Below are 19,047 nucleotides of genomic sequence, written 5' to 3'. Positions count from 1 at the left end.
AAGTTTCTTATTTTTGCTTATAATAGTGTTTGTTTTTTGCTTATAATAGTGTTTGTAAGAAATTATATATATATATATATATATATATATATATATATATATATATATATATATATATATATATATATATATATATATATATATATATATATATATATATATATATATATATATATATATATATATATATATATATATATATATATATATATATATATATATATATATATTGTTTGTTTGTTTGTTTTTCTGTGTAGTGTCCTCAGCAAAACAATTCGATCGATTGCGGATTTTTTGTATTGAGATTTATGAGAGATATCATTGCGTTGAATCGTATAGACATCCCAAAAATGGTATGGAATAATAACTTAGGGTTTATTTTAATATTATCGGATATTTCATCTAATTCGTTACTAAATCATGAATATGTTTTATTCTCTTAATTGTAGTACTTTGATGAATACAAATCTTACTCAAGAGCTCATTTGGATGAAATGAAGGATGAATTGTGTCAATTCATTATTGATCATAGAATCATATAGGTTGTAGTTGTTGTACATATATGTATGGAATGTTGTTGTACATGCATGAATATCAATATATTAATGTTGTATATATGGAGGATTAATGTTGTATATAAATGGATTCATGTTGTATATATCAATGGATTAATGGTGTATAACATTGGATTAAAGGATGAAATCAGTATGAATTTTACACTTTTGCAGCATGCGAACAGGTTCCCAATTAAATACCCACTGTTTTTCAAACAAATTTTTTTAAAATAACTAACACTTTAGAGGGCGCTTTCTGTAGGAAGCGCCCTCTAAACACTTTACATTGACAACCTTAGAGGGCGCTTTGTCCAGAAAGCGCCCTCTAAGGTGGCCCTTTATGGACCACTCCAGAGGGCGCTTTTTTCTGAAAGCGCACTATAATGTGGCCCTTAAAGGGCCACTTTAGAGAGCGCTTTCTCCAGGAAAACAAAGCGCTGTCTTAACCTATGCCAGCGCCACTTTAGAGGGCGCTTAAAAGCGCTGTTATAGGCCAAAATAAGCGCCCTCTTTTCCCTTATTTGGCGTAGTGATGTCTCTAGCATACATTGTAGTAGTAGTTGCCATGATTCGACATAAAGGCTTTGGAAGCGTCCAAGGGGTTCATCCGAATCTGGTTATATCTCGAGTATGCGTCCATGAAGCTCAACGTGCAGTAACCTAAAGACCCATTAATAATGCGATCAATGTCTAATAGTGGGTACGGGTCCTTCGAACAGGAGGCGTTCAGATCGGTAAAGTCTACACACATGCATCATCTGTTGTTAGCTTTCTATACTAAAACTATGTTAGATTGGAAGGAAGAGTATTATGTTTCTTTGATGAACCCAACATCGAATAATTTCCCTACCTCTTCGTCAATGTCGACACTCTTCTCCTCGACAACTTTCTGCTTCTTCCACCCACTGGTCTGACAGAGGGTGGATGACAAGGCGATGACTCACCATTTTTTTTATCTATCCTAGGCATATCAGAGGGCCTCGACGCAAACATATCGATATTTCAGTTAAATTGGTCGACAAGTTCACACTCTTCTTCCTCGGTAAGCGAAGTACCTATCTTTGTTACCTAATGGGCAAAAGGCCCATTTAGACCTTCATTAAGTCTTTTGTGGGCGTGATAATTTCCGCCTCTGGGCATAACCTAGAATCCCAATAGTCGAGGTCACCATTTGGAACTTCTTAAGGAGGGGCATCAACAAGGGAGAGCTCTTCCCTCTCTATCGCCAGGACACTCAAGCAACATTCTTTAGAAATTTGTTGGTCACGCCGGATCATACCTGTCAACCTTATAGGCAGCGGGTACTTCAGGACTAAGTATAGGGCATCCACGATGAGGTAGCTGACGTCAATCACCTTTGCATTTGAGACATCGCCAGATGTGGTCTCCAAAGTTACATGACCCCTCACTTGTACCCGTTTACCAGACAATCCTATCAATGAGCCACTAAACATTTTGACATTGTTAGAATTAAGTAGCAGTTTTGGAAAAGTCTCAGAATAGGACGTCATCAAAGCTACCAAGATCTATCAAGACTCACTTGATATCCTATTTTCCATATTACACAGTGATGACCATGGGCTCATTATCGTGAAGGTTGATTATGATGATGTCCTTGTCGGAGAATGTGATGTTAACCACTGTTTCCTTTGACGGGCCCCTGGATAAACTAGGAGATATTCCATTTGCTGCAAACACATGCCTTGTATATTTCCTCCACGAGCGCAACCTCCAACAATGGTGTTTGTATTGGAGCATAGAGCTTTATCGACCATCTTCAGATGGAAGATGGAACAAGTGAGAATGAGAGAGGTGTGGTGGATGTATGATGGCTAGGGCTTGTCCACGATAGCACGATAAGTCTTGTATGGTGGTGTTTTACGGTGTTTTAGAGAATCTGCTCACATGAGACGATAGACTCTATCAATGTGTTTGATGCTTAGGTCTAAATGTGGGGCAAGGATCTGTCCCCCTCTCCCGTTGGGGAAGAGGTTTTTATAGAGGCCTTGGGCCAAGGTTTTTATTGTAAAGGGTCACCCGCCCACTCAGTCAATAATGGGCCGTTGAATCCCTATTTTCAAGGGGGTCGTGGATCAGTTGACCATGACCTCTCTCTACCCCAAAAACTTCTTATTCCATGTTTCCCGTGACTAGATGGATAATCATTGAGACGATGCGATACTAATGTCATTGGTTGGTGTTTTACAAATATAATACTATAATATTTATTTTTATTTTATTTATAATTTCTTAAAAAAATTGACAATTACAAATTCTTTTATTATATTTCTAAACATTATAATAATCAAATATTCTCATCGCTGTAACATATGATGACAAATAATATCTTCCGGGAAAAAATGAAGATTATTAATAAAAATATTTGGATTTACTTAACACATCAAATTAAAATACTAAATTAAAATCTCACAAAATTTAATTTATAGAATGATATTGAAATCTTCAAGAAAAAAAGTTCCACTAATTTATTACAAAAGCTCCATCAAAAAACGTAACAAAGTTGATTTTATAATTAATAAGATACCATTTTAATTTTTAAGTGTCATTTTTAAAAAGTACCATTTTAATTTTAAGTGTCATTTTTAAAAAGGTACCATTTTAATTTTGAAGTGTAATTTGAATTTTATTTTAATATATTAATAAGATTCTATTATTTAAAATTAATATTAGTCAAAATAGTAACATTTCAAAAGAAATCATAAATGTAACTTTTTAAATATTACTCCCTCCGTTTTTTATTATAATTCATTTTTTACTTTTCACACGTATTAAAAAATATAATAATTATGGTATAAAAAAGAAAAATTATAAATGATTTTACAAAATTACCCTTCATTAATAGTATTGAAAATACAAATTGACATAATTGAAACGAGACAATATTAGATATTTTAAGGTATAATAAGAAAAATAACATTAATGAATTATTGATATTATAAAACAATTTATATTATGGTACAAAATATTTTTTCAAAGCGACTTATAATAAAAAAACAGAGGAAGTATTAAATTAATATAATAACATTATAAGATTCGTAAGTTATTTAAATTAATGTTAATCAAAATGCAAACTTTAAAAAAAATCATAAATGAAGCTTTTCAAAAGTTATTAAATTATTTATAATTTAAAATAGTTTTTAAATGTTTAATATTAGTGAAAATAATACGATTTCATTTTTTTTTAAATGATACTAAGATTTATGATCTATTATTGAATGTTTTATAATTTTTAATTAATATTACTGATAATAAATACTCTCATAACTTTTATAAAAAAAAGAATATTTTAAAATATATTTAATAATTGATGTATTTCATTAAAATCAAGACCACATAAATTAATTATTATAAATAGTTAATAATTGGTGTATTCAAATTATCATTATGTAATGTTAGATAAATAGTAAATTATAAGTATTAATTATTGGAAGATGAAAATTAAAATTGTATTGGAAAGTAAAATCGACACTTATGATGAGACAGTATTTTTTATAAATGCAACATTTATTTTTAGACAAAGAAAGTAATATTTTAAGGGTCATGTTATCCAACCAGTATCCGAAGTCCTGGTTAAAAATTCTTGATAAAAAAGTATTTTATATCCGGTTCATTGAATACACATTATTCTTTTAAAAAGTTATTATTTCTATTTTTAGTGCATATAATATACATACTTTTAGAAAAAAATTATCTTTTTTATATCTTAAATAAGGCTCACCTTACCTTTTAATCTTAATTAATGCCGAGATATTTTAAATATAATGGTACAATAAATTTTCAAAAATGATCATAAAGTGTATTTAATTAAAGATTTGGTAATTAATTTCCTTAAACAGTTGAGTCTGAGTATATTCATGAAACATGAAATCTTTTTGACAGAATTACATCACAATCCCTATTGATCTTTTTCTTCTATAAATAGTGTTAATTACACTGTCCCTTCATTACATTCAAGATGAGTAACTTGTACTTGATCTTGCTTCACATTTTCTTAACCTTTGTGTTGACACATTCAGCACCTAAAGGATCTCTTATAACCAATGTTCCAGGCTTCAATGGATCTCTACCTTCAAAGCACTATGGAGGGTATGTGACAATAGATAAAAGTCATGGTAAGAACTTGTATTACTATTTTGTTCAATCAGAAGGAAATTCATCAAAGGATCCAATTGTTCTATGGCTGAATGGTGGACCAGGATGTTCTAGTTTTGATGGTTTCGTATTTGAACATGGTAATAAGTCTAACTATTTTTCATTATCATTTTCATTTTGTAATTGTTGCTTTCATTTTGTAATTGATGGTCTCTGAAATTGGTGATGTATTTCAGGTCCTTTTAATTTTGAAAAACCTGTCACCAAGGGAGGTTTGCCTAAGTTGAAACTCAACCCATACAGCTGGTCAAAGGTAAAGAATATTAAATAGATTAATATATATAATCAAGATTATGCCGAAATAACATGCAAACGTGTGACAAACTATGTGTTTTCATCTATGAAAAGAGAAAAAATAATTTTATTTATTTCATACAGGCTTACACATGTAAATCTAGAAACAAATACTATGAATTTAGTAAAAGTATTGTTTCCTCTTTGGTCAATATAAATGTTTTTATTATACTTTTAATGAAAAAAATACTTTTAAAAAGCTTAAAAACAAAAAATATATATATATTTATAAGAACTATAAATATATTTAAACTCTTGGCTTATCTATTTGACTCATCTGACAATAATTGTGATTTTTTTAGGTGTCAAACATTATATATTTGGACTCACCTGTTGGAGTAGGATTTTCGTATTCGAGAAATGAAACTGATTATGGAACTGGAGATGAACAAACTGCATTAGACACACATGTTTTTCTCCTTAAAGTAAAAATAAAATCATAAAATTTGTGTATAGCCTTAATTAATTACCATTCTCACTATATTTACTACTATTACTAACCTATCTACTTTATTTTTGAACAAACAAGTGGTTTGAATTATATCCTGAGTTTCTTGCAAATCCATTATTCCTTGCTGGAGAGTCTTATGCTGGAGTTTATGTGCCTACTCTTGCTCATAAAATAGTAAAAGGTATTAATAAATGTGGTTATGTTATCAAAATGCTCAATTAAATTTATGTACTAGGAAAATTATAACTATTATGCATTATTATTATTTGGTTGATATTGTTTAGGAATTGAAGCTGGTATCAAGACCAAACTGAATTTCAAGGTATATATATTAAGTGTTATATAATATCATAGATTTTTAATTTTGTTGCTTAAACCTAAAGGGATTTGAATGTGTAGGGTTATTTGATTGGAAATCCTGTTGCTGATGAAGAATTTGATGGCAATGCTCTTGTTCCTTTTGCACACGGAATGGGTCTTATATCTGATCAAATATTTGAGGTAAAAATATAATATTTGTGATTCTTACGTAGTATTTTATATAAAAGAAGTGTTTGATTTTCCTAATGTCCATGTTCTATGTTATGTGTTACAGGATACAGTAAAAGCATGCAACGGGACTTTCTATATAACAGATTTCGATCCTTGCAGCAAATTAATTTCAAAAATACACAGTGTAAGTAAAAATAACAACACATTTCCTTTTTTATATCTATACCATATCGTTCAAATACACTCTAAAATTTAAGTTGAATATTATATAACACTTAATCATGTTTTTTTTAGATAATTCGCGCCTTAAACAGATATGACATTCTAGAACCATGTTTTTATGGTGATGAGAAAGAAGAGAATCACAAACACAATCCTAAGTTGCCATTAAGCTTTAGGCAATTGGGCAAAACCGAAAAATCTCTTCCGATAAGAAAAAGGATGTTTGGTCGAGCTTGGCCCTATGGAGCTATTGTGCAAGATGGAATTGTTCCAAGTTGGCCACAACTTATCAGCAATCTTAACACTGCACCTCCTTGCACCGTAAGTCACAGTACTTTTATTCATATTAATGGATACGTTTCTTTGATGTGTTTTAGTAACAAAATCGGTCGTTACGTTTAGGACGATGAGATTGCTATGGTATGGTTGAACAATCCAGATGTGAGAAAAGCTATTCACACTGTGGAGGTGAGGATTCTATCAAAGCATTAAGCATATCATCATGTTCATACTATATTACTACTAATTATGATTTTTGTGTTAAAACAGAAAAGTGTAGTTAGCGAATGGGTCTTATGTACAAGTAAAGTTATATACCATCATGATCTAGGGAGTATGATCCCTTACCACAAGAATCTTACTTCAAAAGGATACTCGGCATTGATATATAGGTTAATCTTCCAACATATAACAACATTGTTTTATGTTTATTCTTATAATGTCGCAACATTCTTATCATATTGTTTTTTTTTTTTTTGCAGTGGTGATCATGACATGTGTGTCCCATTTACTGGAACGGAAGCATGGACAAGATCACTTGGATATAAGATTGTTGATGAATGGAGACCATGGTTAATCGATGATCAAGTTGCAGGGTGAGTTTTAGCTTTCAGAAGCTACAATTAAATGGGTTTAAAATTTAATTTGAATATATTTAAAATTTATTTTGTATTGAAGGACTAATTTTCATTACAGTTTTACACAAGGATATGCCAACAAACTCAGATTTTTGACGGTAAAGGTGTGTATAAAAAAATGTAATTACTCTACAAATTAATTTAGATTGGTATGTTTTGATATATAGTTTAATATTTTTTTTACAGGGGTCTGGACATACTGTTCCAGAATATAAGCCAAAAGAGTCATTGTACTTTTACAAGCATTTTCTGGAGGGAACTCCTATATAAGAAACAAGATATCAGAGAGAGAGAGAGAGTTACTTCATATTATTTTTCTTGTATCTTTTAAACATATCATCTTATTAATAAAATTGTGACTTATTGCAATTTTCGCCATCTTATTTATCTTTGCTCACAAATTTAATGATTTATTTTTTAAATTTATTTTTTAGTTTGAGTTTAATAGATGTACGTCACTGTAAAAAGTTTTATAATGTATTACTCTGTTATATAATAAAGGTAATTTAAAAGTTTCAATTTGATTTAACAGGATACATGATCGTCATTGACAATGTAAAATTAATTTATACTGTGAATGCATCATCCCTTTTCATTTTAGTTTTACATGTTTAAAAATGTCTTTTTTTTGGGCTGAAAATTGGGGCAAAAATGAGTGATACAAAAAGTTAATGACTTATTATGTGACAATTAAGTCACCTTTTTTGGAATAAGCAAAGATGTATTGATCAAAGAGTAATAAGAGTACTCTAACCCAAATACAATAAAATCCTAATACAAATTAAAATCAAAGAAGCTCAATCACACTTATGGTAGTCAAAATCGCGATCTTACTCGTAGGATCGTACGATTTTACGATCTTGCAACTGCCCACCGTGTCAGAGAATGATCAGAATCGGTTTTTGGTAGGCATGGCCAGAATCGTCGTAATATCACGTGAAAACGGTAGAATCGTAGTTTCTGTTGAAAATCCCTAAAAAAGTTTTTTTAAACCTGAAAAGATTCTTTTCTGCCGAATAACTAGGACAAATGATAATAACTAGGAGTAATCAATACTCAGTCACCCAATAGTTAATGATTTATTCAATTTCCCAAAATACATCATGATTAGTCTAACTTCCCAAAATACATTTATTCATTCTAATTCATTCACGTTAAACTCTTTCACCTCTCTCACGATAAATAGAGTCACTACCTCACTCAATATTTCATTGAGTGATTTTGACCAACCCCAACATGAACTGTTTGGAAATTGAGTGAATTTTCATTAAGTTTTTCTTAGAAGTTTTCAATTGTTATTTGCTACGGTTTTGAATGTTGTGTTGTTTTGAATTGTCTTGAATTAGTTTCAATGGATATTATCCTATGAAATTTCAGTTTTTTAAAGCAATTTTAGTGTTATTTGAATTTTATTTGTATATTATGTTGTGTCATATGCATATTATTAATCTATATGCAAAATATATATGAATTTTTCAATTTGGTAGGATCTTACGATTCGTGTTACGATCTCCCGATTCACGATCTAATCACCCCAACCCGATCTTACGTAGGATCTCGAGTCTGACTACCTTGATCACACTAGCTATAGGATCACCAAAAGTCATCTCATTCCTTTTATTATAAATCAACCAACAAAAAGCCATCCAAATAATGCTCAGCCTCTTACACTCAACCAACCCTGAACAATACGACCTCGACCTAAATAAATGCTCTAATAGATTCACATCCACGACTACATCATAACCAGTCCAAGAGCAAATGTTCGACCAAACATTCAACAACACTGCACATCTCAGAAATAGATGATCTACGTCTTCCTCCTGGTGAAAACAAAAGACACAAACTAATTCATATGGATCATGAATGATGTTCCGAGCACGAAGTTGCAGTCTTGTTGGGAGTTTATTTTGAAGAAAACGCCAGCATAAAGTTTTGACTTTATTCAGGACTTTAGTTTCCCACATGAACTTCAAAGCTTTCCTTAAAATATCATTCACCTGATCATCTTCAAGGCCCTGCATAATTTTCACGTAGCAGTCATTGACAGAAAATGAATCGACCCTGCACTGATCCAAACCACACGGTCAAACACGTTGCAAGATGGAACAACTTCATCCAATAACTAGTTCCGCCCCACTAAATCATCAATAACATAATTCTCTTGTATGCCTAGATCAGTGATGTTCAGATGAACATGCCACTGCAACACATGTTGACACCACAATCCCATATTTCCAACATCAATGTTCTTATTAATCTGAACCTAGTATAAATGAGGGAACATACTTGCCAAAGGAACCTGACTGCACCATTTTGCAGACCAAAATAGGATATTCACACCAGACTCCGATTTAAAAGACACGTAATTCAAGAAACCTTTAGCAATCTCCTTTCCATTATTGCTGATCAAGTCTCTCCACCATAATGAACATTTGGATCTCCTACACTTCAATTAATTATACCAGAAACTGTGTTTGAGGTTCCCATACCTATGCTCCAACAACCCCTTCCAAATTGGTTCTTCTTGATTTAGGAATCTCCAAATCCATTTTGACATTGCAGCTCAAAAACTAAGAAGCAACATGAAGGAAATGCCCCCTGACTCCAATACAATAGATTTTACTCTTCCACATATTTATTCTCAACCCCGAAATCATCTCAAATCCTCTTAGTATGGACTTGATTGTCCACAAGTTGGACCATGAGGCTTCACCCACCAAAATTGTGTCATCAACAAACTGAATTAGGTTATATGCAACACTTTCATTCACTTGAAATCCTTTGAAGAATCCAGAGTTTACTGCTTATTTCACCAAACCAGCCAAACCTTTCAGAACTATTGCAAACCGGAAAGATGATAATGGATCACCTTGCATAAGACTTCTACCCACCTCAAAGTACTTAGTAGGATTTTCATTTATCAAGACAAACATAGAACTAGAAAAGACCCCTTTCTCCATCCAATGCATCACTTTTAATCCAAAACCAAGCTTTATCAACATACCTCTAAGATAATCCCAGTTGACATAGTCATATGCTTGAGCAAAGTCCACCTTAAACATCATGCAATTCTTATTTTCTCTTTTGGAATAATCAATAATTTCATTAGCTACCAAAATTCCATCTAGAATTTGTCTACCAGGGACACAAGTTTTTTAAGTATTTGATAACACCTTACAATAACCTTCCTTAATCTTGAAGCAAGAATATTGGCCACCATTTTATACATACAACCAATGAGACAGATGATCCTATACTCAACCAATTCATGAGGGTTATCCACTTTTAAATTCAAAGAAAAGAATGATGTTGTCATGGCTTTTGAAAGTTTTGCAGTCTCATGAAATTCTTGTACAAAATTGACTACATCTTTTCCAACAATGATCTAACAATGCTTGAGAAAATCTAAGTTAAAGCCATTTGGACCTGGGTTTCTATCTCCATCATTATCCCAAATGACTTCTCTGATTTCATCTTCTGAAAATTTCTCTTCAAGAGATTAGCTGTCCATAACATCCACTTTTGTGAACTCAATATTATCCAATCAAGGTCTACACATTTGAGGTTTTGTAAACCTTTCTTCAAAAAAATTCTAGCGGCTTCTTTAACTTCAACAAAAATTTCCACCCTTCTTTGACTAGTTGGTGTAACACCTCAAAATTTGCCCTCCTCTCTTGGGACTGGCTTTGCATTTCATTTCTTAGGTCATTAGGCATTACATATTTGCATGTCATGTGGAAACATTGTGCAAGTCATCCTCCTAAGTCTTGATCAGAAGATAAGAGGTTGAGGTTCAAGCTAAAGGTTTAATTGAATTGATTACTAGCCATCTGAGGATTGTGCTACAAATTAGGGTTTCTTGATTCTCAAGGAGATTGAGCTTCATCTTGGTTGCAATGATACATCATCATCATCATGGTCTTGATATCATCCAAGAGATTGATCAGATACCTTGGGATTAGGGTTTTGACCACTGGTCAACCCTAATCAGTTGAATCATCTGCATTGGGCCAATCAGGGCTTGGCAAGGAGATGGGGTTTTCAAGGGATATGGGGATCATCATGTGGTTATATTGAGCTTATGGAAGCTAGGGTTTCATCATTGAGCCATTTCATCAGGAGTTTGGAGCTCAAGTTCAACAGTCAAGCTGCAATTCATCTATCAGTCAGAAAAGTCAACTGTGGTCAACTGTGCCTGAATTGATGGATTTGGAGGTGGGAGAGGGTTAGATACACTTCATTCATGTCTAAAAAAGTTTCATTTGACATTTCAAACATCAAGAATGAAGAAAATAAAGTCAGATGGAAACTTTCCAAAAATAGAAAGTGACTTGTAATTGAAAATTGCCAAAAATGGAAAGTTTTTCACCTCAAAATTACGTGTCCAAAAATGCTTCAAATGAAATTTTGTTAAACATGAAAGTTGTAGATCTTATTCTCACCTTTCCAAAAAGTCCAAGAACACTCATTTCTGATGTGTGGTTGGCAAGTTGTGATCAAAACACGGTCCAAAAAAGTTGAAGTTCAAGGTGCTATAACTTTTGAATGGAAAGGCCAAATTGGGTGATCTTTCTTTGAGCAAACCACATTTGACATGTACTATCACATTGCATCATTACATTTCATCAAAAATCAACACATCAAAATGGCATTTTTCAAGTGGACTAATTTGTATTTTGGTGGGAAAAAAAGGTGATTTTGAAAAATACATGTAATTTTCACTCAAAACCATTTCCAACACATCATAAACAGAAAATTGGACTTGTTTGGATGGCATTTGCACTGTTACATTGGCTGCATTTTGAAAAGGTCATTTTGGCCAAAACACATGAAAATTGCACTTTGCTAATTCACATCATATTTGCTAATCTTGTTTAACAAATTGATTAGCACACCATATAAAGTCCCTAATCATAACTGTTTCTCCTAATCACAATTCACAATCTCAGATCTAACAGAAAACTCATCAAATTCTCTCAATTTTCTTCAAACTTTTTCACACTTTTTCCATCATTTTCATTGAAATTCATCATCTATCTTGCTTGTTTTTGTATGATCTATCATCTACAGGCACTTGTGAAGAACTGTTAAGTAAGATCTTGGCAAAAACATTGAGGAATTGGAACTGTTGCATCCAAGAACATCCATGGCAGTTTGAGGATTCTTGAATCTGGAGCGCGCTGGAGCTGAACTACTTGTTTCAATCACCTTCCTAAGCATCGAGCATCATCTGTTTTCAGCTTTTGGACCTTGAAACGCGCGCATCAAGACCTGCATCATCCAAAAGGTTAGAATTCGACCGAGCTAATTCTCAAAATTATGATATGGTTTGTGTAGGTCTTAGATCATAGAGCACGTTGCAACTTGTGGTTTTGAATTTCATTAAGAATTGAGTGAGAAATCTGGAATTTAAGATTTGATGTCAAAGTTTCTTTGGATCGATTTGTTCAGCATGTTAGGAATTAGGTTAAATCATGTGGATATTCTTGATGTACGTGTTTAGACGAGTTCATTGATATATGATTTGTCCATTTTAGTGAGAATTTGTTCATAGTGATTTTCTGGAATGATGAGTTGATGAACATGATGAAGAACACGCTTCAGATAGCGTTTGATCCATTTTGCCTGGTTTCAGTTTTTGAATGGTGTTTCCCGCGGCTTCTGTCCACTAGCGCGATGCCACGCCCTTGAGTGAAACGCAGCGTTTCACTTAAGTGGCCGCATATTTACCAAATTGCCATTATCAGCATTTTAATTCATTTCATCATTTTTCCTTTTCATTTTTATTTCATTTTGATCATTCATCTTTAAAAATCCATAACTCTTTCAAAAATGATCCAAATGTGATGCAATTTTTTGTGCCATTCTCCTTGTGATGTGCTCTATTTTCTGGTGATTTTTAATCATATTATGCACGTGTGGAAAAATTATTTGGCTAGGGATTGTTTGAATGTGTCTTTTGTGCACCATGCTCACTCTTTCATTCATGAAATGATGATACTTCATTAGAAATTCTTGAAAATGTTTTGTGCATATTCTAGACTCATTTCTGGTGATTTTGGTATATGGTTTGCTAATTTTTCATTTTTGGATTAGTAGATATGATGTGATCTTCATGAGTGTGATAATGTATGTCACACTATGCTTTGTTCATGTTCTTGATTTTAATTTCCATGCTTATGCTATGCCAATTGCTCTAATTTTTTGCATGTGATTACTTCTGTATGTCTAGCTTGAGCATGATGTTTTGTAGATTTTTTTGATTCATTTCCTATTTGATTGGGATTTTCTTTGCTGTTTAGTCATTTTTTGAACTTTTGTGGAGTGTTCAACTTACATGACTTGTGAAATTCCCATGCCTTATCACATGAAGTTGAAACTTTGTGGATTGATTCTTAACATGTTTAATTTCATTTTGGCTTTGGTGTGGTTCATTTATCTTATGCCATTTCTGTTTTACACTTGCCTAAAGTTGATACATGATTTGTGGCATTGGTTGAGCTTGTATAAGCATGACTTGACTTCATGAATTTAATTTCCATACTTCCTCTTGTCCAAATAGCCTGAAATTTGATATGTTGCTCATTTAATATGTTCTGTTTAAGCTTGAATTTTCTTGGAATTTATTGAGCTATTTTGGTATTGGTTTGATTGTGATCATTCTGTTTGCTCCAATGTGATTACAAAGTGCATAGTTTGACATGTTTTGTGCATAAAATATATTTGGTGCATAGTTTTGATGTGAGACCAATTGGACTTTATTCTGGAGTGATTTATCTTGATTCTTGTTGAGTTTCACTTGCTGTTTTAAATTTTTCATCTCCTTTGGACCCTAGGCTTGTCCTAGTGGTCTTGTTTCTCATATTTGAGTTTGCTTTTCAGGTTAGGAAGCAAATGTTTTAAGGAGATTAATTCAAGTTGATTGAATTTGGTTATTTGTTATGAACTAACTTGGTTTGTTTTGTAGGATGCTTGGCTCACTTGAGTTGATTGTGCTTTGCACATGTGATTGATTGTGTTGACTGTTGGTTCTTATCTTGTCTGTTTTGACTTTGTGATTGGTATACTGACTGAATTAGATTGATTTCAGGTACTTTAGTCGCTAACAGTTCCCTTGAGAACTTGCTTGTGCTGCTGCTTGGTTTTATAAACCAATTGAGGTAGAATTTCTTTTCTCCATGTAGTCTGGAAGACCTGGCCAGTTACTTGGCCAGGCACCTGTCTGAAGTCCTCCTTAAGAGGCAATGTTTGTGCTTGTTTATATTTGTCCCCAAGCAGGAAAAGACCTTGATTAAGGCAATTGGCAGATACAAGAGGTGTGTAGTCCACCTCCTGCTATTCTGTTGAGTCGTCCCTTGGCTCACATTACATGTTGATGCCTTGCGGATCCTAACCCAAGATCCATGTACAGTTGTACAGTTGAGTCAGTGTCATAAGTGTAGAAGGGTTCCCACTTTCTGGACCCACACTTCATTGTCTGAAGCTCTCCCAGGCCAGGGATAAGAGCTGTGAAGTACAATCTTCACTCACCTTTCATCTGGCTTCACCCTGACTCTCAATGTCAGGGTTAAGAGCCAACACCACCCTGACACAGTTGTGTTGCTTTTGCAACTTAACCCTTGATTGAACCCACATTTGTCTGTATATAGTGTGTGCTAACTGCGAATGTTTGATTTGTTTTGTTTATGCTTGCATGCTTTGCTTTTTCCTGGTTAGGATTAGCTTGTTGTTGTGCAAGTAGATAGAAACCATAACATAGGGCAATGATGCATGATAACATCTAGGCTCGAGTCCAGCTCCCTAGTAGTGTGTCTCCCTTTGTATCTGGTTAGAATTTCTTTCCCGTTCAGGGGAACTACGTCGCCCTGATCCTCATACCAGATGAGGTACGTAGGCAGGAGACCGTGCAAGGTCTCTCCGGGCACTTTTTTTCTTTTTGTGTGTGTTTGCTTGTTAACCCTCTTGTGTGTCAGGATATGGATGTAAGCCCATCGATTGGCTATCCGTATCCTGAGTGTGTTTGTTTGGTTCGGAAGCCGATGTAAGTCCAGCGAACTACGACAGCTCTGATTCTCGTTCCAGACGAGATACGTAGGCATAGGACGCGATGTCCTAGCGAGCCCTCTTCCCCCTTCTCCCACCTGTGTTGTCTTCAGTGTGTGTGTGTGATGTTTGTTTTAGCAACCTTTTTCTATCTTTTGAGCGTGGATCCCGTCGAGTACGACGGACGTGAGGGGTGCTAATACCTTCCCCTTGCGTAACCGACTCCCGATCCCATTCTCTTTGGTCGCGAGACCATGCTTTTCCCAGGTTTACTTCGAGCGTTTCCTTTCCCTCTTTGGGATAAATAACGCACGGTGGCGGCTCTGTGTTGTTTTTGTTTCAGCCCGCCGGTTGTTTTTCACGGATGCGACAGCCGGCGACTCTGCTGGGGACATCTAAGATGTTGACCTGTGCTGGTCCATCTTTCCTAAGCGAGTCTCTCCTAGCGTTCTAGGATAGTTTAGGTTGCTTGTGCCGCTTTATTTATTGCATTTATTATTCTGTTGTGTATATATTTGCATAAATATTTGCATGCATCATACTATCATGTTGCTGTCCTCTGTACAGGTGGTTCCTCTGTTTGGGGTGGGTGTTCTGAGTGGGGCTAAAACCCAGGCCCGAGTATACACCTAGGATTAGTGTGGTCTCATGTTGCCTCTTTCATGTTAGGTCAACATGTGCTTGGCAATGTGATGTACCACAAGCCGGACGAGGTTCATTTGATAGTGCTCTTCCTTTATGGGGTACTCCACTCTGGTTGAGTCACCTCATCTGAGCTGTTGACTTCGGTGACCGATCTTTCCCGGATCTTTGGTTTAGACGATCTCAAGAGAGCTGCAGCGACAGACCCGTTGAGTATCTTTGCCCGATTGTCGAGACTATTATCCGCCTTAGGATGACCTGTTTAGAATTTACCTGTGAGGGGAGGGTGATTCTTACAGATGCATGTTCAGATGGTGACTTTGATGGTGACTATTGGTTCCGTTGATCAGAGTCATATTTATAAGTCGGATTTATGGACATTTCTTTCTGAGACGCCGAAGTACTGTCCGTGTTATTTATCAGTGGGGATCCGTTTATTTCAGGATTCCCCGGGCCGATTCAGAGATGGTTATGAGTATCTGCTCAGAGATTGTCTGGTGATGATGGTGATGTATCTTTCAGTTCCGTTTATTTCGGAACCCTCAAGTCGGATTTGTGATTATATATTCCTTCAGGTGGTTATGATCAGTTCAGAGATCGGGTTTCAGTGCAACAGATGTTCAGATGACTTGGAGGATGGCAATGCATTGCATTCATTCATCAGCATCATCACATTTTGCATTTACCTGCATCTAACACATGTTTTTTCATATGCAGGGACATTTTTGATTGAGATCCTGGTTGAGAGATTTCTTTGCTCAGACATGAGGACCGGTTTGAAGCATGATGTTGCCTACAGTTTCTTCGACCCAGAGATTGGTGTGTTGAGAGATATGATAGCCTTGATTACACCCGACCATGTGGGGATGTTCCGTGAGGCATACAGTGGTATTCTGAAGATGGTTTTCAGGCTCACCGACAGCGACAGAAGCGCCATTCATACACTTCTCCAGTTCTATGACCCGGGTTTGAGATGTTTTGTGTTCCCGGACTACTTGTTGGGGCCTCTGATGGAGGACTATGCTAGCATCCTGGGTATCCAGATCCGAGATCAAATTCCTTTCTTTGCCACTAAGGTGGAGCCTGTTGTTATGGAGATCTCTCGTGCTCTTTATTTGAGCCCGGAGATGATCAAGGAGGGTTTGAAGGAGAAGGGCAAATTACCGGGTTTTCATTTGAGTTTCTTGGAGGCCAAAGCCAAGGAATATGCTGTTGCGGGTAGTTGGAAGACGGCTTGTGCTGTTATTGTTGTGGGCATTTATGGGATCATCCTGTTTCCTAATCAGAAGAACTTTGTGGACATGAATGCTATTAGGCTATTTATGCAGAGGAATCCCATTCCTACTCTGATCGGAGATGTCTATTACTCGGTCCATAACAGGAACGAGAAGCGGCGTGGGGGTTTGATCAGGTGTTGTGCTCAGATGCTATTCAGGTGGTTTATGGGGTATCTGCCTTCCAAAGGTGCCTTTGCTTTTCTTGATCCTACTGTCAAGTGGTCATTCAGATTGATGGGTTTGCGAGCCACTGATATAGCTTGGACTCACAACGGTATGGCTGGACGGGATTTCATATATAGCTGTGGGAGTCTTCCCAATGTGCCTCTTGTAGGAGTTCAGGGTTGCATCAATTACAACCCGGTGCTTCTTAGGAGACAGATGGGGTTTGCTGTAGAGGGTCCTCCTCTTGGACGTGAGATTCAGGAGTCCTTCTACTTCCCAATTGAGGGCAATCAGGCCAAGCTGAGGCAAGTGTTGGATGAATGGCGCGATATTCAGAGAAAGGGCAAGGTTCCGTTTGGCAAGGTCAATAGCCGGTATTTCCCTCTATTTGATGATTGGCTTCGGAAGAGGATAGAACTCACACATCTACCATTTCCGGGAGGTGATCCTGGGTGTCCTTTGATTGAGGGTCCGCGTTCTTCTGTCAGTATGGAAGAATTCCTCGAGATGAAGAGAACCAGAGATCAGTTGCTTGCAGAGAAAGCTGAATTGGAGATGAGTGTCGCTCGGATTCAGATGGCTAATCAAGAGATCAAAGTAAGAATGGAAGATCAAGACAAGCGACATGCCCTGGAAGCAAAGCGCTTTGAGATGGATACCGCATACTATGGGAAGATCAGCCAAGCCTTAGCGTCGTCGACAAAGGAGCACGACATCACGAAGGAGAAGCTAGCCAGAGCTTCAAGGGTCATCGAAGATGAGAAGAGGAGGCAAATCCTCGTGAGAGATCAGAGAGATGCCAGAGCCAGAGTCCTTGCTGCAGAATGGGAAGCGGAGAAAGCAAAGATCATCGCCGAGAGAGATCATTACATTGCTGAGAGAGATCATTACTTCAGGCAGATGAAGATTCACCAGAAGGAGGTGGGGAGATTACAGCAGGAGAACACCGAGCTCAGGTTCGCCGCAGAGTTCGCGAGGATGGTCGATGAGATAGGGCCTTCTGTGGGACCCTCATCAGGATAGCCTGTATTGTTTGTGAGGATTACCGTCAGGCTTGTTGACGGAATTCATTTGCTTGTATTTCTTTCCTGATTCTGGAGATTTGTATCTGATTTGATGTATGACTATGGCACTTATTGTGCATTTTGCTATGTGATGGTTATTTTCATTCAGTGGTTGATCTTCAAGCTTTATTTGCTTTACTGTATGCACTCACACAGCACACACATGGTTGGGCGGTATTTTGCTAAATCATATATCTCCGATCTGTGTGATGAAATCGAATGATGAATGTCAGAATATTGCTGCTGGATTATTATCTGTCTCGATGAAGCCAGGATCGAGAGACAAAGTGTTTCTCATGTGGATAAACACTGCATTCATGCATGATCATAATAACGTGTTTTTTATTTTGTAGGTATCAGTTCTAATGTGCTTGATTATTTCAGGAATCATTGCTCGTGCTCGTAGAGTTGTACCTTTGCACTCAACACGCCCTCACAGATACTTTACTCGACGCAATACTCCCAGATTGATGGGTCTCACAAACACAGATATTCTCGAGCTGAAGGATAAAATGAGCGAACTGATCAACATCATGCAAGGGTTTGCAGTTGGTCAGAAAGCGCTGGCTGACAAGGTTGAGAAGCTCGAGCGGGCTTCAGCGGCTAATAGTGGTGTGAACCTGGATGGTGTCTCCAACCAGGGGCTGGGTGGTTCTCGAGATGGTGGCAAGAGAACAACCGTGGGTATAGTGAATAATGCTGCTGGTTTTGGTGCTGCTGGTGGTCAACCTGGGCCGATGGGTCAGAATT

At 36.0% G+C, this 19,047-nt stretch overlaps 1 protein-coding gene across 1 annotated transcript; it reads left to right on the top strand.

The window, feature by feature from the left end:
• The first annotated feature begins 4,499 nt into the window (after positions 1–4,499).
• Positions 4,500–7,472, top strand: LOC127129299 (serine carboxypeptidase-like 20). Its single transcript, XM_051058526.1, has 13 exons — positions 4,500–4,807; positions 4,904–4,980; positions 5,324–5,446; positions 5,551–5,653; positions 5,757–5,794; positions 5,872–5,973; positions 6,068–6,148; positions 6,259–6,507; positions 6,589–6,654; positions 6,736–6,857; positions 6,948–7,061; positions 7,162–7,207; positions 7,290–7,472. Exons 1-13 carry the CDS (start codon positions 4,531–4,533, stop codon positions 7,371–7,373), a joined length of 1,482 nt encoding a protein of 493 aa, XP_050914483.1. The 5' UTR covers positions 4,500–4,530; the 3' UTR covers positions 7,374–7,472.
• Positions 7,473–19,047: the final 11,575 nt, after the last annotated feature.

Source organism: Lathyrus oleraceus, chromosome 3 (genome assembly GCF_024323335.1).
Source record: "Lathyrus oleraceus cultivar Zhongwan6 chromosome 3, CAAS_Psat_ZW6_1.0, whole genome shotgun sequence".
NCBI lineage: Eukaryota > Viridiplantae > Streptophyta > Magnoliopsida > Fabales > Fabaceae > Lathyrus > Lathyrus oleraceus.
Note: the sequence above shows the minus strand (reverse complement) of the source record. Positions and strands in the feature narration are given on the sequence as shown.